The sequence below is a fragment of the Cebus imitator genome, unplaced genomic scaffold (genome assembly GCF_001604975.1).
Source record: "Cebus imitator isolate Cc_AM_T3 unplaced genomic scaffold, Cebus_imitator-1.0 Scaffold264, whole genome shotgun sequence".
NCBI classification, from domain to species: Eukaryota; Metazoa; Chordata; class Mammalia; order Primates; family Cebidae; genus Cebus; species Cebus imitator.
In genome coordinates, this window is record NW_016107579.1 from 2385093 (window position 1) to 2409427 (window position 24335).

Below are 24335 nucleotides of genomic sequence, written 5' to 3' on the forward strand. Positions count from 1 at the left end.
AAAACACTTTAAAGAACTTAACAAGGCTGCTTGAATTTTGTCCCCAGATCCCTCATGTATAAACCTTCTCTGAGAAGCTGTGGCACTGAACTTGCAGGCTGAAGTATTGTGTTTGAAGGTTAGCCCCATCCACTCCAAGCCAAGGCTTCACTGGAGGGCAGGTTCTGCCGTTCCCTCTAGAAGGGGAAGAATAGACTCTCCTGAGAAGACACAGAAGGGAGCTTGAAGCAGCATGGGATTGGGAGTGAGGAGAGCTGTGAACCCTCTTGGGGAATTTCCTATAAATCCTGAGTAATGGCTGTTAAACTTATGATTACCTGATGTGTGGTTGATGGGTTTTGTGGGGTTTTTGTGGAGCCGGAAACAGTTCTGAAAAACTCTAGAAAGGGCTGAATTTCACATTGGAGTAAATATGGTGCTCTGTGGGGGCAGCACTGAGAAAACAGGGACCCCCAGGGCCAGCAGAAGGTCAGCTCCCAGGGGAACAGAGATCCTGGAGAGACTAGGAGGTCTACTGACCCCAAACTGAAGCACAGGGTAGGATTTTAGGTGATTTTATGCTGCCTGAGAGTAACGCTGGGTTACCTGTGTTTTGTTATGTTTTCAAATAAACGTTTCATATTAACTTAACATCCACTTTCTAAGCATCTTATTCATTTTCCCAAGGTTGGTTTTTTCTTTGGATGATGATTATTTTTTCCAGCTTTAGTTATAAAAGGAAAGGCAGGACTGCCATTTTATCCCTGAAGGGATATTATTTATAACGATCTAAAAATAAAACTGATCTGCTGATAAAGTATAAAAAGCAAGGTAGGGAATGCAGGCTGGGCACCGAGATGCGCTGAACCATGAGACAGCAGGATGTAGTAGAAAGAGCCCTAGCCCAGAGCCGGAGACCGGGCTCCAGGCCCTGGTCCTCCACTCACCCTGTAGCATGCACAGTACCAGGCCACTCACTGTGTCTTCATGAAATAAGATTGCACAAAATGGCCTCTGCGGTCCTCCTGGCTCAGACAAATTTTGATAGGACACAGAACATGGATGATTATGGGAGGCAAGGAGTACTTGCAACCAAAAATTGAGAACTGCAAAATTAATACAATCTTCCTATTTTGGAAGTCAGTCTTTCGGATGTTGACTTTGTTTTCTAAAGTGTAGAGACTGAACTGTTCATTTTTTGCTATAATTTGTCATGTTTTGTTGTTGTTTTAAGTTCACTGAAAAAGTTCATTGGCACGATGTCCCCTGGAATTGTCTTAGGCATTATTTGGTTGAAACATCCCTGCCCGCACCATCACTATGGTCTGCTGACTGCCTTCTCTGCCATCTGCCACGTGGATCACAGCTCACTGCAGCCTCGAACTCCTGGGCTCAAGTGATCCTCCCATTTCTGCCTCCTGAGTAGCTGGGGTTACAGGTGTCAGCCACTGCACCCAGCTCTCCAGGCCTGCAGTCTCCACTAGTCTCCATTTCACTTCAGATCTCAAGCAGAAGCTGAACATTTTCTTCCTGTTCCTGAACTCCTATTAACTAAATATCTACATTTTTGTTTGAGTTTGTTGTTTCTTGTTTCTCTGTTGATCCAAATGAACAATTCCAGATCAAGAATCTTTTAAAGGTAGACGTGGGAAACTATAGTCATAATGTATCTTTTACTGGCACAAATTGGTTCTATGTTGTTGTATTCTTTAAGAAAATCATCTAGTATTTTCTTAATGCTTTTTTGCGGCAGGGTTTCGCTCTTATTGCCTAGGCTGGAGTGCAATGGTACTGTCTCGGCTCACTGCAGCCTCCACCTCCCAGTTTCAAGCGATTCTCCTGCCTCAGCCTCCTGAGTAGCTGGGATTACAGGCACCTGCCATCACCTCTGGCTAATTTTTATATTATTGGTAGAGACAGGATTTCACCATGTTGGCCAGGCTGGTCTCAAACTCCTGACCTCAGGTGATCCGCCTGCCTCAGCCTCCCAAAGTGCTGGGATTACAGGTGTGAGCCACCATGCCTGGCCTTCTTATTGCTAATTTTTTACTCACTTGACAACATAGATATCATGTCATGAATTCTAGCCTGCCCCCTTCGTGTTCAAATGGGTAGTGGATAGATTTGGATTTGCTCTGACACACTCAGGTTGGAGGAAGGGTCAGGTCTCTTTATTTGTCCATAGGTGCTGACTGGATCTCCAGTCTTGGGAGTTTAGGTTCCTGTCTTCCTTGGGACCATTCAGGAATACTGGAAAACGGACCCAACCCAGTAGCTTTGAGAACAGATCTCTGTTCTGGTCTTCTGCCATAATGTCATTTGTTGGAAACTGACCTAAGCCCGTGAGTTTATTTCTAGTTGGCAGGCAGATATTGATAGTCTGACCCTGACAGCATGTGGGAGTCATAGGTCCACTCCTCAACAGCCTTGCTGCAGGTGGTCTGCTGCAGTGAACAGGTCTGAGAAGACATTCTGCCACACACATGAACCCTCACTAGCAAGCACACAAAAACATCAGGGTGTATGTAATCTCACAAAGTCCCAGCTATAGCTCCTGGTGGCGAGGCTTTGCTGGCAGCAGATGTGACAACTGGCTGACCGAATAGTAAAGTGCAGAGCATGGGGGCCTAAGGGAGTCTGGGGCCCTTGAATGTCATTCTAAAGGATATTGGTTTTTTGTGCACACTAGATTCCCATATCCCTTTTGTTCGAGAGTGGAAATGCCTGGATGATATTTCTAGTTATCCATAGATTCTGAGTATCCTTTGTGCTAAGATAGAAGACTCTCCTGCAGGGACTTAGGTGGCATGACTGAAACACTCTGGTGGCTGCCTCTGGAGTGTAGATGCTGAGTCAGGATCCTTCAGTGCTCACAAAGCACTCCTAGAGTGCAGATTGCTGATTTCCTCTAAGCTCAGCCACTCCCAGGGTATATATTAAAACCAGTTCATACACCCTTGTTTGTTGCAGTGTTCTTACTGAATTACTTTCAAGTAATAACAGACGATAGAACCACTTCTGCTTCCAGTTCTTCCTGGACTCCAACTTGAAGACTTCACAGCCCTCCCCCAGTGAGAAGCATAGGGACAGAGCTCTTTGATAAGGCTTCCAGGCCTGGGGCTGAGTGGCCCATCCTCAGGCAGGTCCTGTCACCCCAGGGCTCTGAGTGTGATGGACTCAGTGCATCTCTCCTCCCAGTCTCTCTCAGAAAGGCTGCTCTCTGGGTCTGGGCCCTGAGAACCCATACCTTCACCGAGACTGCCCATTGGAGTGCAGGGCCCCTTGGAGGCCAAGAGAGGCCTGGGAAACTTTTTGTTTAGGCTTTTAACATGTTTTGTGAGAAAGAGAAGATATACCAAATCAGGGCCACAAAAATTGTAGTGCTTTAAGAATGTTCGCATGTAACAAATCAGAACTTTTTAAACACTGCATGGCCAGACACAGTGACTTACGCCTGTTATCCCAGCACTTTCAGAGGCCGAGGTGAGAAGATCCCTTGAGCCCAGGAGTTTGAGGCCAGCCTGGACAACACAGTGAGACCCCATCTCTACAAAAAATTTTTTAAAAATTAGCTGGGTATGATGGTGCACACCTATAATTCCAGCTACTCAGGAGCAAAGGCAGGAGGTTTGCTTGAACCCAGGAGTTTGAGGCTTCAGTGAGCTATGATTGTACCACTGCACTACAGCCTGAGCAACACAGAAAGACCCTATCTCAAAAATAAAAACCACCACCAACAACAAAAAAACATGCAAACACAGTGTACCCTCATCAGGAGAGAATGTCTAAAGTCTAATTTAGAGCCTTGAAGAATGTCAGGCCCTGAGCAATGGACCATCCAAGCCCCTATGACAGGCCCAGCCTCTGAACTAGACTTCAGAAACCAAAGGTCTTTTAACCTTCCCCAGGCCCAGCCAAAGCCCAGAGCCCCAGAATTCAAAGTTCCTGAGTCCCTTTCAAACACAGGAAGGAAAAACACCTCTTTCCTCAGAGACCCAGCTGACGTATCCATCAGATGATCCTGCCTCAGTCACAGGAACCACCTTCTCCCGTCACTGCCAGAGAATTCCCACCCTCGTGTTCCTTTTCATCTGCCCCAGGCATGGATTGGAGGCTGTCTTAGCCACGCTCTTTTTCCTGACTTTCTGATGGCCCCTAAACCAGTGGCATGTAATTAGAGACCCTGTAGGAGTTGGTACCTGACTTCTTAACTCGATTGAATCACAGGACTAAACTGGGTTCAACAACAAGCACTGGCAGGAACATTCAGGACTGTGGGGAGGGGGCTGTAAAGGATGCTATGTCTCAGACTGTGGTGGGGGCGGGTACTGCAGGCTTTGGTATTGTTCCTAAGGGGGAAGGTGGGTACATGGGCACGTTTTATAATTATTGAAATGGTGTATGTTGTGTTTATTCTTTAAACGGTGTATGATGTAGTTCACATCTTTTAAAAAGTTAAAAAATACAGGACATCTCCTCAAATCCCTTTAGAAATAGATGAAGTCTACATAAATGAGATGAATATGCAAATAGCTAAAGTCATGTATTTCCTCTAAATACTTCTTCTTCTCTCCCAGCACCTGATCAATATTTCCAATGAAGACACAAGTGTTCATATTTTACCCCCGCAAACCAAATACTTTGAGATCAATTATGTAAGAAAGGTAAGCGTCACTGGTTACCTGTCCTCCCACAGTGTTTTGCTGGGTTGTGGTTGTCTACGTCTCAGGCCTGTGTGGGGTGGGTGTGCGGTGTGTTGTCACCCCCGGTGCTGCTCTCTGTGCAGTCCAGGGTTTGTCCCAACTAGAGCCCACCTGTCTTCCAGGAACACCGCCTGGTCCCTGGCTTGTCCCTCATGGTCACCGTTACATTTTCTCCAGATGAGTGGCGATACTACTATGACTGCATCCGCATTCACTGTAAGGTGGGTCTCTTACAATTGCTTTTTGTCTTTTTTTTTTTTTTTTTTTAAAACTTATATTCTCCAGGGTGGAAGAAAGAGAGATGGAGTGACCACTGAGAGCTTTCTTGGCCCAGTGCCGGGTGTTCCCGGGGTCACCAGTGTGACTGGCACGCAAGGCTTGTTACCCAGTAACATGGCCCCAGCTGGGAAAGTGTTAGACTGCAGAGGACCTGGACAGAGTCAGGAGATGCGGTTTGCCGCAGGCTTCCCACTGCCCTGTGCCTAAAGCCTCATCTATCATGTGGTGCTGGCAGTTGGTGAAGCCCTTTTCAAATAACTTTACATACTCCCTGAAGTGTAGGTTGAAAAATTAACAGCAATCCGAATCGTGATTATAAACACCAGCTACGGGCCTATGCCTGGGAAAGTCTGCAGAGGCAGCCCTGGTGCAGGGGATGGGGGGGGTTCTGGGAGGTGGGAACCTTTTGAGTTCTTCTGAGACCTCCTTCCTAGGCCACCTAATTCATCCTTTGGCCTCCAGCCAGAGCTGCTGTCATTCCTTCCCTTAAAGCTGTCCTCTCTGCCCCTTGCTTTGCTGTGCAATCCAGACTTAATCTTCAGCTTGAGAAGCCCTTAGGTTAACTAAATTCTTGATATTTCAAAACCAAAACAGAAAGTATACATGAGTAACAAATGAGTTTCTACTTTTTTCTTTTCAAGCAATGCTTTTATTTCTTACAATCTGTACAACAAGGTGACTTACCTTGAAAGCATTTCACTTTTTCTTTCCAAAAAAGTTATAAAAATTTGCAAAGTTAACTTATAAATTGCGTCTTGTCTCTGACCCACATCATCTTAGAGCTGCATTTCCATAGGGAGAGAAAGAACCTCACACCCAACATACCCACAGTAGTATTTTAGATCAAGAAGCACATTTCCTTAAGAGTGTGGTAGACCATTATTATTTTTTGGAGTTTCCATTAAAATAAAAACAAAATCAGAATATTGCTTCCAGAAGAAATGTTCTGCACTAAACAAGAAAAATCCCTTGAACAGGCATTGTATAAATTGCCAGGGTGCATTTCCTGCTACTCCCAAATAATGCTAATAATAATACCTCACTTTTGTGCAATTCTTTGGACTTTTTAATGCCATCATCTGCTTTAATTCTTTAAAATGCCTTTAAAGAAAGATGTGATTATCTCCATTTTGCAAAGTGAGAAACTATGCCTGGAGAGATTAGAGGTCCTTCTGAAGGTTAACGTCATATGAGAGGGCTTTCTGTGCCCTCTTGCCAATGCGTTGTCTTCCATTCTGTGCTATCTGGATCAGATGATTCTGTGCTGGTGTCTCTTTTTCTTGGGCCACTAAAGATTGTGTTTCCTTATAATTTTCTGAAATAGAAGCAGATAGATTACTGTCTTCATATGTCTCAGAGGCACCATTATCTTTGGCTTCTTTGGATAATAGTGAACCTCATTTCAATAAAGAGTAAGTAAAATTTTCTATACTTTGTTTATGGCTAAGAAAACTCAATATTTCTGATGTTGTAGTTAAGCACTGAAGTTTCTTAAGGACATATTTTTTAAGTGATAGAAAACAAGAGAAGAAATAAAGAATCTACAAGTTTGTCTAAAAGTTGTGGTCTTCAGAATGTTAAACTTGACTTTTTCTGGTTAATTTCAGGGAGATGACACTTTGCTCGTTCCTATTCATGCCTATCCAGTCATGAACTCACTGGACTTTCCTTCATTTATAAATCTGTCAAATGTTCTACTTGGTGAGAGGTGAGCTACCAAAATATATAGAATGTAAAAAATTAAGAGATACTCATATAAAAACTTAGACTTGTGTTTTTCCTAATGGAAATGCATCCTTCCACCTGAAATAGACTGGACTTGTCATTGTAAAAGGCAAAAAAAAAAAAAAAATCAAAAACAAAAACCAAACGTGAGTCAAAATATCATAAGCAAGAAAGGAAATTTATTGGTTCAATTAACTGAAAGGTGCCAGCCAGGTAGATCTTCAGGTGCCTCTGGATCTGGGGATTTAAACCAGGTTGCAGGAGCCTGACTCTTCCCATATGTCAGTTCCACTGTCTTGCGCTTCATTCTCAACGGTCCCCTTCACGGGGGCAAGACAGCCTCCAGAAACTCCAGACACTAGCCTGGGGAGGGGGTGATTGGAGACGGTGGAGGGGTTGGGGGCATTCAAGCAAAATCCCAGGACTGAGGCTTATCAGACCAACTTGGATTATATACCCATCCACTATCCAATCTGCTTTTAGATGAAGGCAAAGGCAACAGAATTTCACTACAGAAGCCAAGGCTCAGATTCCCTCCTTCTTTTTGGGAAAATGGTGAATGATTCCAGTGTAATTTAAGGAGCATCTTGTTCTTTCAGTAAATACTGAATGTCTACTACCAGGCATAGTGCTGTCTGTCCCTAGATGGATATTGAGCTGTTAGACATTGATATATAGTTGCCCTTTGATATCCATAGAGGATTGATTGGTTCCAGAACCCCCTGCAAGGTCCATGGATACTCAAGTCCCTTATATCAAATGGCATAGGCTAGGCTTGGTGGCTCATGCCTGTTATCCGAGCACTGTAGGAGGCTGAGGCAGGAGGATCACTTGAGCTCAGAACTATGAGACCAGCCTGAACAACAAAAAAAGATCCGATCTCTACAAAATAAAAATTAAAAAGTTAGCCAGGTATGGTGGTGTGTGCCTGTAATCCCAGCTACTCGGGAGGTTGAGGCAGGAGGTTCACTAGGGTCCAGGAGTTTGAGGCTGCAATGGGCTGTGATCACACCACTACACTCCAGCCTGGGTGACAAAGCAAGACCCTGTCTCTAAAAAAATAAAAAATAAAATAGCATAATATTTGCATATAACCTATATGCACATTCTCCTGTATACTTCAAATTATCTCTAGATTACTTGTAATGCTGAAATAATGTAAACACTATGTAAATAGTTGTCATACTGTATAGTTTAAGAAATAATGACAAGGAAAAAAGTCTATACACGTTCAGTGCAGACATAGCCATCCATTGCTTTTTCAAATATTTTTAATCTGTGGTTGGTTGAATCCATGGATATGAAACTCACAAATACAGAGGGCCGGGTTTATAATGGCCATGCCAGTTGTTAAGTGTTTAAATACTTCTGTACAGGTTGGAAAATATATACTGTCCTGAGTCCTCCATCCCTCCACCCTACCTACCTGGATGCTTCCCTGCTCCCACCTGCCTCCTCCCAGTGGTTCAGCAGCTAAGGAGTTAGTACGTAGAAGCCTGGGAGTGGAGGGGGACTTCTGCAAGACCTGGCTCCAGCTTGATTGATTGCTGTCTGTGAAGTGCTGATGGGTTGATACTGTGAGTATCACTCATGGTGAAAAGAAGACTACATAAACTCTCCAGTTCTGGAGGCCTCAGAGTCTAATAGGGATAGGACCATGTCATCAATTAATCATTCTAGTTACTAAGTACAACTCATACAGGAGGCGACAGCTGGGTTATCCTCCGAGGACCCCTTGGGCTGGAGGCGTGAGGATGGCACTGCAGGCAGAGAAAGAGCCTCGACAAAGGCATGATGGCAGCAGAGAGCGTGGACTCTATCTTGCAGACCACTGGGGGTGAATGGTCACTAGGGGATTCTAATCCGCTTAGTAGCTGACAAATGCTAGATCCCTCTAGATATAGAGCCAACAGGTGGATAAAGACTGTAGGCTCCAGCAGGCTTATGGAGGGGAAACCAAGGCCTACGGGCCCTGTAGGTAGCACTGAGCAGGGGACTGCAGGCTGCTAATGACCAGGTAGAGTGAGTGAGAAAGAGCGGCCACAGAAGCCCTTTGGTGGTGGTGGAGGCTTATGGACCATGCATATGAGCTTTGAGGCCCTTCTTTTTTAGCACAAACTGCTGTCCTTGAGTGGAACTCCAAAGTTTAGATCTAGAACAACTTTCTTGGTTCAGCTGATGTTTGGTCTTCTTCTCTGCCTCCTCCAGAGTGAGCTAGTAAGCTTCTCACTCACTACCTCTGCTTACTTTTGTTTTAAAAAGGCTCTTTAAAAATTGTAAAATAGGCCGGGCGCGGTGGCTCAAGCCTGTAATCCCAGCACTTTGGGAGGCCGAGGCGGGTGGATCACGAGGTCAAGAGATCGAGACCATCCTGGTCAACATGGTGAAACCCCGTCTCTACTAAAAATACAAAAAATTAGCTGGGCATGGTGGCGCGTGCCTGTAATCCCAGCTACTCAGGAGGCTGAGGCAGGAGAATTGCCTGAGCCCAGGAGGCGGAGGTTGCGGTGAGCCGAGATCGCGCCATTGCACTCCAGCCTGGGTAACATGAGTGAAACTCCGTCTCAAAAAAAAAAAAAAAAAAAAAAAAAAAAAAAAAAAAAAAAAAAAAAAAAAAAAAAAAAAAAAAAAATTGTAAAATAAATAATACATATAAAAGAATCTGTAATGATTTGCACAGTTTAAATAATAATAACAATGAATACTGGTTTTAAGGCATAAAATATGACCATTACCTTCACAACCACTCTTGTGAATCTTGTAATAACCATTCCCTGAGTTTACTTAAATAGTTCTGAATTGTGCACATGCATTCCTAAATCATACATTGTTTAGCCTTGCCAGTTTTTGATCTTTACATAAATGGAATCCTGCTGTGTAAGTTCTTTTGTAACCTGCGTTTTTCATTCAACATTATGTTTTTGTGGTTCAGCCACATTAGTGTACAGAGTTGTAGCTCGCTGCTCTATTATGTCCGCTGTGTGAATTCACCACAATTTTTTATCCACTCTACTACTGATGGACCTATGGGTAGTTTCCACTATTTTATTTTGTTTTGTTTTTGCTATGCTGAACGCTGCTGGGGTACATCCTTGTAAAGTACATGGCTCCTGGGCACGTGTTCTAGAACTTCTCCGGGATATATACCTACATGGGAATTGCAGGTCACGGCTCAGGCTGGGTTACTACGTAATGACAGTCTGTTTTCTGAAATGGTTGCCGGCCTTTACACACCCTCCTGCAATGTGTGAGGATTTCTGTTTCTCCCGCATCATTGCTGACAATGGGGCTGATCTGACTTCTGCATTTTTGGTGACTTTTACATTCGTGGCCCCATGCTCTTCCATTCTCTATTTATTTTCCCAAAAAAATTCTGCAAGAACTCCACCCCAGTAACTCCTCTCTTCCGCTTGCCAACCCTTCCTGTGTTCGCTCGCTCCTCCTCATATTAAATGATCTGTACAGGGACCCCAAGAGTTTAAAAAGGTGAATCCTTCCCTGCAGGGCCCACTCACTGTCTGAATTTTGAGAACGGATATTTCCTTTGAGTGGCCAAAGTAGGCAGTTTTTATCAACGTTGAAGTGGCAGGAAATAACTAACTCTATTGTTCATTAATTCTTTTTTATTTTCTTCTTTTTCCCCCTCCACAAATCACTTTTTGTTTGGATCATAAGCCAGGGTTATGAGTTGAGAACAATGGTTTATAAAACTGGTGAAAATAATATGCCTAATAATGCAGACTTCAGTCTTGGGTTTTTAAAACAAAAATCTACCAACCTCCCTAGAGGCTATTCCCTAACTACTTTGTATATAACACCCTTCATTTGTAACCAGAATGAAACGTTCAGCTAAACAGTTTATTTAACTGACTCACTGTATATAATGATGTGATATTTTTAAAAAAATCTTTCAAAAGAAAACCGCACTGCTGTTTTTCTCCAAACATTCTGGCAGCAGGCATTGCCTTCCAAGACGTTATGCCCTTAATGTAATGGCTTCTATCAACTTTTAACCACTCAAACTGTCCTATGCTACATTCAATCCAAAATGTGTGGTAACAGAACAGGGGTGGCTACTGGAAAAGCCTTTCATCTAAAACCTTTGCTGTTAATCCTAGGCTACCTTGGGGTTGAAGGTATCATTTGGGTGGGTTTTTGTTTTTCTGTTTGTTTGTTTGTTGTGTTTTTTGTTGTTATTGTTGTTGTTTTGAGATGGAGTCTTACTCTGTCACCCAGGCTGGAGTACAATGGCGCTATCTTGGCTCACTGCAGCCTCCGTCTCCCTGCTTCAGCCTCCTGAGCAGATGGGACTACAGGCACACACTGCCATGCCTGGCTATTTTTTTGTATTTTTAGTAGAGACAGGGTTTCACCATGTTGGCTAGGATGATCTTGATCTCCTGACTTCGTGATCCCCCTGCCTTGGTCTCTCAAAGTGCTGAGATTACAGGCATGAGCCACCACGCTCAGCCTGGGTGGGTTCTTCATCAGTATTCATTCATTCTGTCAGTCAACAAACCTTTATTGAATGCCTGCCATGTGCCAGGCACAGCATTAGGTTCTGAGGATGCAGAGATGATCAAGACCTGTTAACCATGATTAAATAGACAGTTTCCTTTCCTAAGTCAGTATATGCTGAGAAGGGGTGACTACCTGGCTTGGTTGAGATGAGCTGGGGGCAGGTAGGATGCAAAGCCCAGGCAACACTTCCAGGAGGAGAACATGCCTGCACTGAGTTTGGAAATTTGACTAGAAATTATCCAGCAAAAGGAGGGTATGGAGTAGAAAAGAAGAGGGGGTGTTCCAGGAATCATCAACTGTAGAAAATTTTTAAACAATCAACTCTACTAAAAGTGAGTTGGCTTTTACATATTACCATGCACTAACAATTCTTAATATTGCCAATGATCAAGTACTCCGCCCTGCAAGGGCAGACTTGCTGCCAGCCACCGCCTCTGATACGTGAGAAGCTACCACTTTAAATGCCAATCTTGCCTGTGGTCTCCAAGCTTGCCACTCTCATTTTTGTTCGCGTCACAGCACTTTGTTTCCTGTGAGACCCATCGAGCCATCCCACTCTGTGATGACTGCAGTCCAGCCTTGTTCCTTCTCTGCCTTAGCATGAGCATCTCTCAGCCCCTCCTGACATGAGGACTCCCTACATGGCTCCATTCCTTTCTGCAGGCGCAGCTTGTCAGATCAATTATGGGCCTAGAAATGTGCACCTCTGAGCGCTACCCCTCTGCACGTGTCCCAGCTACCTGGTGGCTTCTGGGTCCTACCTCACTGGTCTCTCCTACTTGCACACCGCACTCAGGGGCAGCTCCTGTGGCAGCACCTCTTTTGGATGAACTATCTACTTGACATGGGTCTTTCAGAGATGGGACCTCTGACTCTGCTTCCAGGGTTTTTTTTTCTTCTAAGTTTTAGATTTTGTTTTTATAGTACTGTATTAAAATACACGTAGAATAAAATTTATCATCTTAGCCATTTTTATGACTATTTATCTTACCATAATAGGGCCTGGAGTTTTTTGAAGACTTTATATTCTTAGAGCAGTTTTTAAGTCACAGCAAAATTGAAAGAAGTATACAGAGATTTCCCATATCTCCCTGCCCCACGCATGCAGAGCTTCTCCTTATCAACAACCGCCACCCAAGTGGCATATTTATTACAGTCAGTGAACCTACACTGACACATCATTATCACCTAAAGTCTGTAGTTCAGGGTTCACTCTTGGTGCTGTATATCCTGTGGGTCTGGACAAAATGTATGGCATGTGTCTACCATTATAGTATCACACAGAGTATTTTCACTGCTCTAAAAATCTCATGCTTCACCTATTCATTTCTCTCCAACCCCTCCAACCCCTGGCAACTGCTAATTTTTTTTTTTTTACCATCACCATAGTTTTTCAGAATATCATATAGTTCGAATCATATAGTATTTAGTCTTTTTCTCATAAGTGCTTTCACTTGGAAATATGCATTTAAGTTTCCTCCATATCTTTTTAGAGCTTGGTAGCTGATTTCTTTTCAGTGCTGTATAATATTTCATAGTTTAGGTGTACTACAGTTTATTTATTCATGCACCTACTGAATGGTGTCTTGGTGGCTTCTAAGTTTTGATAATTGTGAATAAAACTGCATCAAACATCCATGCACAGGTTTTTGTGTGGACATAAGTTTTCAATTCCTTTGGATAGATACCAAAGAACATGATTATTGGATTGTATGGTAAGAGCATGTTTAGTTTTAAAAGAAGCTACCGAGCTACCTTTCAAAGTGTCTATAGTGACCCACTCTGATGATTTCTTTTCATTGGTGCAGTTAGATTACTGATGTTGAGAGTGATTATTGATATCGTTAACATTTACCATATTTGTTAGTTTTGTATTTGTTGCCATTGTACTTTTGTTTCGCTTTTTGTCTTCCACTATTTATCTTCCTGTGGTTTTAACCACATATTTTATGTGATTCCATTTACTCTCTCTTTTTTATAACATATCAGTTATATTTCTTTGTTTACTTTTTTTAGTGGTTGCCCTAGAGTTTGTAATATGTATTTACAACTAATCCAAGCCACTTTAAGATAATATTGTACTGCTTCACAGATAGTGTGAGTACCTTATAATAGCAAAATAACCCTAATTTCTCCCTCTCCTTTCATGTATAATTGCTGTCACCTATTTCATTTATACATAAGCATTATGTATGCACATATCTGTGAATATTTGTGCATATAAGAAATATATACAAGAGCACACAATTGAAAGCATTGTTGCTATTATCCTGAACAAACTGTTAGCTGTTAGATCAATTAAAAATAAAAATATAAAAGTTTTAATTTTACCTTCATTTATTCCTTCTTCAGTGTTCTTTATTTTTATTTTTATTTTAAGTTCTGTGATACATGTGCAGAATGCATAGGTTTGTTACATAGGTAAATGTGTGCCATGGTGGTTTGCTCTACCTATCAACCCACCATCTATGTATTAAGCCAAGCATGCATTAACTATTTATCCTGATGCTCTCCCTCCCCACCACCCAGCCCTGACAGGCCCCACTGTGTGTTATTCCCCTCCCTGTGTCCATGTGTTCTCATTGTTCAGTTCCCACTTGTGTGTGAGAACATGCAGTGTTTGATTTTCTGTTCCTGTGTCAGTTTGCTGAGGATGATGGCTTCCAGCTCCATCCATGTTTCTGCAAAGGACATGATCTCATTCCTTTTTTCATGGCTGCATAGTATCCCATGGTGTATATGTGCCACATTTTCTTTATCCAGCCTATCATTGATGGGCATTTGGGTTGATTCCATGTCTTTGTTCTTCTGCATAATGCCACAATGATTGTTCTTTCTTTCTTTATGTAAGTCCAAGTTTTGACCCAAATTATGTCAAGTTTCTCTAAAGAACTTATTTTAACATTTCTTGTAAGGCAGGTCCACTGGCAACACATTCCCTTCACCGTTTTTGTCTGAGAAAGTTTTCATTTCCCCTTCACTTTTGAAGGATAATTTCACAGGGCACAGAATTCTGAGGCAGTGGTTTTTTTCTCTCAACACTTTAAATATTTCACCCTGCTGTCTTCTTGGTTCCATGGTTTCTAAGGATAAGTCAGATGCAGTTCTTATCTCTGTAGGGAAGATTTGGTATTTTTCTTCTGACTTCTTTCAATATTTTTTTCTCTCTCTTTGGTTTTCTGTAGTTTGAAGACAATATGCCTAAGCATAAAGTTTTCTTTGCCTTTTTTTTTTTCTTTTCTTTTCCTTTCTTTTCTTTTGCATGTATCCTCTTTGGTTTGGTGTCTGACATCAATGTACGGAAATTATCAGTCATTATTTTAAATATTTCTTCTATTGCTTTCTTTCTTTCTTTCTTCTCCATCTGGTATTCCCATTACATGCATATTATACCTTTTGTACTTGTCCAACAGTTTTTGGATATTCTGTTTTTGTTTTTCAGTCTTTTTTCCTCTTTATTTTTCTGTTCTAGAAGTTTCTATTGATATATCCTCAAACTAAGAGGTTCTTTCCTTAGCTGTGTCCAATCTGCTATTAAGTCTTTCAAAGGTATTCTTGATTCTGTTATTATGTTTTTAATCACTAGAATCTCCTTTTGGGTCTTCTTTTTTTTGTGCAGTGGCCCGATCTCGGCTCACTGCAACCTCTGCCTCCTGGGTTCAAGCAATGCTCTTGCCTCAGCCTCCCAAGTAGCTGGGACTACAAGCACGCGCCACCATGCCCAGCTAATTTTTGTATTTTAGTAGAGATGGGGTTTCACCATGTTGGCTAGGATGGTCTCGATCTCTTGACCTCATGATCTGCCCGCCTCAGCCTCCCAAAGTGCTGGAATTACAGGCGTGAGCCACTGCGCCTGGCCCCTTTTGGTTCTTCTTTAGGATTTCCATCTCTCTGCTTACATTTCCCATCTGTTCTTGCAGGCTGTCTACTTACCCGTAGAGCCCTTAGCATATTAACCATAGTTGTTTTAAATTCCCTGTCTTATAATTTTGGCATTTCTGCCACGTCTGGTTCTGATGCTTCCTTTGTCTCTTCAAACTTTTTTTTTGCCTTTTAGTATGTCTTGTAATTTTACCTTGAGAGCCAGACATCATGTACTGAGTAAAAGGAACTGCTGTAAACAGACTCTTATAATGTGTTGGTAAAGTCAGAGCAGGGGGGTATTCTACAGTCTTATGGTTAAGTCTCAGTCTTTTAGAGAGCCTGCACCTCTGGACTGTGAACTTCACAAGTACTTCTTAGTTGTCCCCCACCCGCTTATGTGAGACAGAATGACTAGTGGGTTAGAGCTGAGAACTTTCAGAAGACTAGAGCTAGCCAGAACTGGGTATTTCTCTTTCTGATTTCACAGCATGAACAAAGACACATTTGTACTTTCCAAAAAGTCTTATTGAGGTATAATTCACATATTATAAAGTTTGCTAATTTAAAATGCATGATTCACTCTTTTTTAGTATATACAACTGTCACCACATGCAAGTTTAGAACGTTTTTATAACCCCAGAAAGAAACCCATACCCACTACCCATATCCCACCCTCAAACAGCATCAGGCAAACCCAAATTTGCTTTCCATTTCCATAAATTTGCCTATTCTGGACATTTTATATAAATGAACGACAGACGTGCATCACCATACCAGGCTAACTTTTTGTATTTTTTGGTGGAGATGGGGTTTCACCATGTGGGCTAGGCTGGTCTCGAACTCCTGAGCTCAAGAGAGCCACCTGTCTCGGCCTCCCAAAGTGCTGGGATTACAGACATGAACCATCACACCCAGCCTAACAACCACTTTTACAGCTAAAAAAGGAATCCTGTACATGATGAGAAAGCACAAAGCTGATGGGAGACCACAAATTCAGCAAAAGTTGAATTCAGAAGGGTTTGTTTTCCCTTTCACATAGACTCAATTTGGACAGAATTGTCAGAGGTTGTAGGATTTGTGTTTAATACCACTAATTCTGTTTCTTACTTTGGGGTTGCCCCTTACTTCAGGGATGCTGTTGCAGTCTGGGTAGAGCCTCTCTTAGGGTAGGATGAGACCTCAGAGCATTTTCCACAAGGTCCTGAAGTGGACTGGTATATATTCATCAGCCGCATTTTCAGTGGCTGGATTTGATGGTTGTAAATTTTCCTTACTGAGATAAAATTCCATGTGGACACTTGCAAGCCACCTACAAACAACTTTGGTGGCTTAAGATCTGGTAAAATGTATTTTGACAGCCTCTGTAAATAACAGAATGTTGCATTCCAGTTTCTGTCCAACATTTCTAAGTCAAACACAGCATCTATGGGGTACAGAGGACTCTCGGTTCTCTTTCCCTTCTGTAGGTTGAAACTGTGCTTTATAAGTAGATATCCTAACATTATGGTTTGTTAAAATTTGTAATCATTCAATATCTTAAAGAGTATTATAGATAAAATATAATCTCAGTCTTCCTATATCTAAGTAAATATGAATATGCTTTTATTAGACACTGAAATTTTCTATTTTTCCGTTCCCATGGTTCTAAAAAGATTCATGTTAATTAATTCATCATGCTCTGTAGTTTCTGCAGCAGCATCTTCCTGGTACCAGATAACAAGTCGAAACTTGCAGGTCCAGTCAGTTGACCAGTTGCTCTCCCATCAACTCATTTTCCTTGCACCAAGCTGACTTTGTTAACCAATTGGTTAGTATGCTCTAGAGAAACCTGCCTGAAAGTCACCTGGGGAAGAGATGAGAAATCCAGGAGAGGATCCACTGTGGATCTGGTAGCTGAAGATCTGGTAAAATGATGCCATGGGCAAGGCAGCCATGGGCTCCCACAGCAAGTGGAGCATGTACTCATCCCAGGGCTGTAGAAGCCGTGTAGGCTGCAGGGCCACATTAACAACACTTGCAGAACAGGTTCCTGGAGACTCCATTCCAAAGCCAGGATACTTTAGCTTCTTGAAGTTTTATGTCATGAGTTCCGAAATTTACCGAAGGATGCTTTTCCTTACTTAGCGAATCTCATGGCTCCTTTTAGAAAGCATGGGAACAGCCAAGGTTCCAGAATATGATGTTTGAGTACAACCAAATTCTCTCCCTGCCCCTGGAGCCTAAAGCATCTGGGCCACATGGGAACGTGCATTCTTAAGCTAGTGCTGAGAAGGAAGATTGATGGTGAGAGTTTGCCCCCACATAGACAATAACCAGTCTTGAATTGTCCCACTAAAGAGCCTCTAGGAGAGGGGGCCGAGAACCAGCTGAAACTGTGTTAGAATGCAGATGTCTGGGGAAGAAGGTCAAATTGATGTTCATAAGTGTTTTTCGAAGCCCTCCCTACTTGAAGAGAAAAAATTCACTTTTTTCGGCTTGTCAAGGGAAACACTGCTTACTCGTATGAGAGACTCATTTTATGTGCCCCAAGCTTGAAGTTGACGGGAAGGAGCGCAGCATTTTATGAAAGCATCTAACTAAGGTGACTTGAGCTCATGACACAGTCGTTCTTTATTTTCACCCCTACTTGAGTGCAGGAATCCGTAGTAAGCTTATATTTCAAATTGATATTTGGATAAAACAATTCTTGTCATTTAAGAACAGCCTAGCTGGGTGCACCTGTAGTGTCATCTACTCAGGGGGCTGAGGCAGGGGGATCCCTTGAGTCCAGGAGTTCGAGGATGTAGTGAGCTCTGATGGGGCCACTGCACTCCAGCCCAGGCAGCAGAGTGAGACCTCATCCCTAAAAAGTAAAGAATTTTTTAAAAGTCCAAATGTTTATTATATGAAAAATTCTTCCATACGTTGTTGTGTAAAAATTCTTTAATATACCTTTGCTGATGTAATATCAATCTAGTTACTCATCTTGACCCGGTCTCTTTCATGAATTTTAGTAGGAAAAGGAAATCATCCAACCTCAAAACTATAGGGATCTGTAATGCAATAACAAAAGGGCATACATACTTCTTCTTTTCATTTAGCAGAAGTGGATGCCGCCTTGAGATGGTCAACAAAGGGAACTTTTCAGTGAAAGATACGGGTTATTCTTTTCAAAATTTTCTCACAAAATGTTAAATTCTAGACTTGTGGTTCCTAGAGAAAGCAAGGGGTAGACTGAAAATCTAAAATGAAGAAAGCCAATGTTGACCTTAAAAAAGCCTAGCTTGAAAACTGTAATACTCTGCTGTCCTCTCTTAGACTATGTGCAAATGGGTAAATTGGTTTGCATGAGGCCAAGGGGTGGAGTGGTACAAATTTAGGAACAACGTCTAAAGCAGATGAATGTATGTGCCAAGGCAGTGGTGACAGGTGGAACCTTTTTTGTTTAGGATTTTCTGTCTAGTCTGTATAAATTCTTGGAATGATTCATTACATTAAAAGCATGTACACATTGTGGCTTCTGTGAAAATACCAAGCTAGTATCAGCACTAAGAAGTAAGAAACTTTAAACTACTATTAGAAAAAGTGTTCATGGATGAATTCCCAATTCTAATATTTAAGAATATAACATAGGGAATTTCAGTGTCTACCCACAGTACATTCCTGGAAGGAGAAAAGGTGACAATTGTGGATGGTTTTTGGCCCTGGAGAGACACCCCTGCACTGAGAATGCTTTCTGAGTGCCTTCCTCCTTTCCTGATTAATACAGCTGTCAAGCCTCACACCTAAACACTGCACAAGTGGCCACCTTTGGTCATTGCTGCTGCAACAGCAGCACAGATTTGTAGGATCTGCACACACACGCATGCACACACATACTCACATACATGCACTTTTAATGTAGTTTCTAGCATGTGATTACGTAATGCCTGTCAAAAATGTTTAGAATAGAGTAACTACCAACCCGTTCACTGAACGGTGACTATAATTTCTTAAATAATTTTTCAAATTAAATCTGTCCTAATTTTCTCACCCCAGATTCTTATATACTGCAATTTCAAAACCACAAGTATTTGAATTTAAGTTGCTTTCTTTTCTTAAAAAAAAAAAATGGGTGTCTTACTCCAGCCCCAAGTGAGCGTCTTGTTTTAATTATTGCTGGTGGGTAAGCCTTCGGGACCAGTGAACTGGCAGCTGGGGATCCTGCCGGCTGTTTCAGGCCAAACATTATTATGGTTCATTTAGCTCTGAGGACGCGTGTTTGAAGATAGTCAACATGTGGTTTCTTCTGCCTCCTACTCTAAGAGAAAAGAATAGCAGCAGTTTTTAGTGTGTACTCTTATCTTTCCCCAATAAATGCTATATTTTTCTCAACAAAAAAAGAGATTAGTGTGCAGGATGCTTTTCATCTCCCTTCACATCCGCCTTAGCTGCCTCCTTACCCTAGACCACAGCTTTCACTCCTGCTGCCAGCCGGCCCCGTTCTCCAGCCCCAGCCACAGGCCCTGCTACCACCTCCAGTTGGCCCCCTGAATCTCCTTCCTCACCCCACCTTCCTCCACATTATCTGCAACTCTGGTGAGGTATAAAGAGCTATTTTCAAATGTGTTATATTAATACTTTCATCTTAAATGAAGTTAATATTTAATTTTTAACAGGCGTTTTATACTGTACGATTTCATTCATACGAAGTACTTAGAGTAGTCAAATTCATAGAGACAGAAAATGAAATGGTGGTTGCCTGGGGCTGTGGGGAAGCAGAATGGGGAGTTGGTGTTTAATGAATGCAGTATTTCAGTTTTGCGAGATGAAAACATTTTGTGGGTGGATGATGATAGTTTCACAACAGCATGACTGTGCTTAGTGCCACTGAATGGTGCACTTAAAATGGTTAAAATAGCCAATTTTACATTATATATATTTTACCACAGCCATTTTAAAAACCTGTGTTTTTGAAATACGAATAGGGCACATATGATCTTACAGATGACAGATGTCATGTCATCTCGAGCACCTCTAACTTGTTCTGAATTCAGTTCCCATCCCGCCCCCAGAGAAATGCCGTAACTTCTTTTACCAAGTATGAAGAGGTGGCCTTATTTAACTCAGGTTGTTTCCTAGTGTTTTCAGAATTCTTCCTCTTCTTAAACTGCTGGGACAGAGGTGAAGGTGGAGGGGTGGGAGCAGCCTTACCAATAGGTGGGACGAAGTCAGGTTGAAGAGGGAACTGAACTAAGGGCTCGGAAGTCAGAGGTCAGGCCGGGAGAGAAGCCATCAGGCTCCCTTGACTCTTTCATTCCACGGACTTTTGTTTTTAACCTTAAAGTTTTATTTGATAATTTTAACTTCATTTATTTTTCTTCAGCTTCTATTTTAGGTTCAGGGATACATGCACATGTTTGTTACATAGGTAAACCCGTTTCACAGGGGTTTGCTGTACACATCGTTTCATCACCGGGGTACTGCGCCTGGTACCTAATACCCAGCAGTCGTTGTTTCTGTCCGTCTCCCTCCTCTCACCCTCCACACTCCAGGAGGCCCCAGTGTGTGGTGTCCACATGTTCTCATCATTCAGCTCTCGCTTATAAGTGAGAATATGCAGTATGTGGTTTTCTGTTCCTGCATTACTTTGCTATTTGATTCCCTTTACCTCTAATACTGGTCTAAGCTTAATCTAAAATGAAGGTGGTGTTTAATTCTCTAAGTGTGAAAAATAAGTAAGTGCTGGTTACTTGAACATTTCTTTATGTAAATTTGTGATTATCCTTATTTGACTATATCATCAGAGATTATGGGTCTACCGTTCTTCTGGTCTGAGGCCCCAATCCCAGTGAGATTATGTCTTTGAAAATAAGATGAGCAAAGTTAGCACATTAGCAGATCCATTTTTTTTTCTGCTTCATATAACCATGTGTCAAAAAAAAAAAAAAAAGAAAAGAAGCAACACATGAAAGTTCAAAAGGACATAAATTGTCTTAGGTAAAAGAGCATTCTTTGAAAGTTGAAATCTGTATTACCCTCAGTTCTTTATAGCTCTTCAAATTGTTGCCCGTTTCTTTGGGGATTGAGGCCTAATCAGACAGCTAATATTGTGCCTTATTTCCTTCTATTTTTATTGATCACATTCTGAATACAGCAATTTATATCTACAGCTTAAAGGAAAGCAACTACCAGTTCCCCGATCTCCTTCCATCGCTCTCTGTGTGTGCCGGTGCTCGAGAGGAGGTTGCTAACATTTTATAAAAGGTCTTGGCATTTGCCTCAGCTCTGGCTGCCATAGCAGATTCCCATAGACTGGGAGACTTAAAGAACAGACTCTTCTCACAGTTCCAGGCTGGAAAGTGTGAGATCAGGGGCTAGCATGGCTGAGCTCTGGTGAGGGCCCTCTTACGGCTTTCCTCACATGGGGTGGTGGGGAGGGGCTCCAGTCCCTTCCTCTTCCTAAAAGGACACAAATCCCATTGGGGGTGCCAACCTCATGATCTCATCTAAACCTAATCACCTTCCTAAGTCCCCACCTCCATCATGGGAATTGGGGCTTTGACATATGAATTTTGAGGGGACACAAACAGTCCGTAGTGGAATGTTATAGTCCTTTTTTGATGGTTGCTTATTAGAAGAAATGCCCTCTGAAAAGCTTAACAAACAAGGCACAGAGGGATCAGTTTCAAAGAGAGCAGCAGTAGGGGAGGGGACTGCAATGCAGACAATGCAATGCCAGGAGCTACAGGTATTGATCGTCTTACCACCTACGCAACTTACGACCATTCGACTTTACGACCATAATCACTAGCCACGACTGCTCCGAGTCTGGCAGCGCAAACGTTGCCCAGCTGGGCGTACGACAGTGCGGACCAGCTTCCGGCAGCACTACCATCTCCGCATGCACCATTTCAACTGTACATATAGCCTACTCAACTTATGACCAAATCGTGTTACGACCGGTCCGCGGTCCCGACCGTGGTCGTAAGTCGAGCACTAGCTGTATTCTGTAGTATTACAGACCTATGAGAGGAGCTGTAGTATAGCAGATAAGAGCTCAGGCTCTAGAGACCTGGCTTGAAACTGCACTTCACCACTTATTAACCACGTGACCTTGGACCGCTCTATAGATCAGTTTTTGTGTCCATAAAATCAGGATAGGGATAGTACTTACCTCATAGGCTTGTTAAGAGAGTTAGATGAGATATAAGCACAATAGCTGGTACATATTAAGAGATAGTACAAAAAACAAAGACTTCAACAGATGCCGGAGAGGATGTGGAGGAAAAGGAACACTTTTACATTGTTGGTGGGAGTGTAAATTAGCTCAACCATTATGGAAGACAGTGTGGCAATTCCTCAAGGATCTAGAAATAGAAATTCCATTTGACCCAGCAATACCATTACTGGGTATATACCCCAAGAATTACAAATCATTCTATTATAAAGACACATGCACACATATGTTTGTTGCGGCACTGTTTACAATAGCAAAGACCTGGACCCGACCTAAGTACCCATCAGTGATAGATTGGACAAAGAAAATGTGGCACACCTACACCATGGAATACTATGCAGCCATAAAAAATATGAGTTTGTGCCCTTTATAGAGACATGGATGAATCTAGAAACCATCATTCTCAGCAAACTGACACAAGAACAGAAAACCAAACACCACATGTTTTCACTCATAGGTGGGTGATGAACAATGAGAACACTTGGGCACACGGAAGGGAACAACACTCACTGGGATGGGTGGAGGGGAGGGGAAGGGAGGGACAGTGGGGGACAGGGAGGTTGGGGAGGGATAACACCAGGAGAAATGCCTGATGTAGGTGACAGGGTGGGGATGGAGACAGCAAACCACCATGACATGTATGTACCTATGCAACAATCCTGCAGGATGCAGGATGTACACATGTACCCCAGATCCTAAAGTACAATGAAAAAAAATTGCCAAATTAAGATTGCATCCAGAAATGGGGTCAAGTAATCATTTGCTGAAGAAGAAATGAAGCAGGAAAGAGAAAATATTCTTTGGTTTCCTTTTTCTGTATAAAAACCACCCTGAAAGTAGTAGCTTAACATATTATAACAAGGGTCATTTATTTTGTTCATGGATCTATAACTTGGGTATGGCCTGATGGGGAATGCTCCTCTCTGCTCCATGCACAATCAGCTAGGGCTGCTCAACTGGGAGCTGAAAAACCCATTTCCAAGGTGCTCCACTCACATACCGGCTATTGTACAGAATCTCAGACGGCCTAAGGGCTGGGAGTCTGGTTCTGTCCTCGTAGGTCTCTCCACATGCTGCTTGGGCTTCCTTACAACATGGTGAGAAGGTTCTAGAGTAAGCATCCCAAGAGAAATGGAAGATAACAGTTGCTTAGGCCCTGGCCTTAAGAAACAAGTACAGCATCATTTCCACTGTATTCTATTAGTTAAGTAGTCCTAGAGCCCAGAATCAAGGAAGGACACATAGACCCCACCTCTAAATGGAAAGAATGTCAAAGAGTTTGCAGACTTATTTAAAACCTTCCACAACGTGTTACCCCAAAGCTTGCCCAGGCTCTGTATTATTTCATGAATCCTCTGTACCTTCAAAGGGGAAAGAATGGCACACAGATATATCATTGTTGTCCACATCCTTTGATCTGTGAATGATTGTCATATCAATGAGCAGTTGACAATGGAAAAGTCCTACTAAATTGATTTAACCCTAAAATGAGATCATTGAGCCCATTAACTCCAGGCTTCCCTTGCTATTGATACCACCACATGTTGTTGTCTATGTTATAGTTTACCTCATCCGTACATCTCTATGGAAAGGCTTTCTTTTATCTTGATATTTCCCTCAAATTTCATACAAGTATAACTAATGATTAATTTATTGTGCCTTCTGAATCTAGTCATCATGGAAAAAGTTATCATTTGTCATGCTTGTTGTCAGTTAACCTTCTTTTTCCAGAAAAGAAGCCAAATCCTATTATGGTAAAGTAGCCTGTTCACTCTCCTCTCTAGATATCTGAATTTTTGACTTAGAGAGTATATTTGATTTTGTGTTATCTAAAGTAAGTTCAAGGTCATTTGTTCTAGAGAAAGGACAAGAAATAAATTTGAATTTCTATTAAGTCATTTTATATACGTAATTTCTATAAGGCAAACTTGTGCTCTCTTCTAATAAACATACAATTTCCACATGATTGTAATATAAAAGTCTACTATTTTAAAAGGTTTGGGTTCAATTTTATTCAAATAGGGAATAATTATTTTAAAGTACTTAATATGTTTTTATGTGTAGCC

General features: G+C 42.0%; 1 protein-coding gene across 4 annotated transcripts in view; it reads left to right on the forward strand.

The window, feature by feature from the left end:
* Nucleotides 1-24335, forward strand: part of CFAP221 (cilia and flagella associated protein 221) — a 103324-nt gene that overhangs the window by 10226 nt on the left and 68763 nt on the right. For all 4 annotated transcript variants that reach the window (XM_017500254.2, XM_017500257.2, XM_017500255.2 and 1 more), the window contains 3 exons: nucleotides 4557-4643; nucleotides 4805-4903; nucleotides 6569-6669. In XM_017500254.2, coding sequence (XP_017355743.1) covers nucleotides 4557-4643; nucleotides 4805-4903; nucleotides 6569-6669 — 287 coding nt within the window. The remainder of the gene's footprint in view (nucleotides 1-4556; nucleotides 4644-4804; nucleotides 4904-6568; nucleotides 6670-24335) is intronic.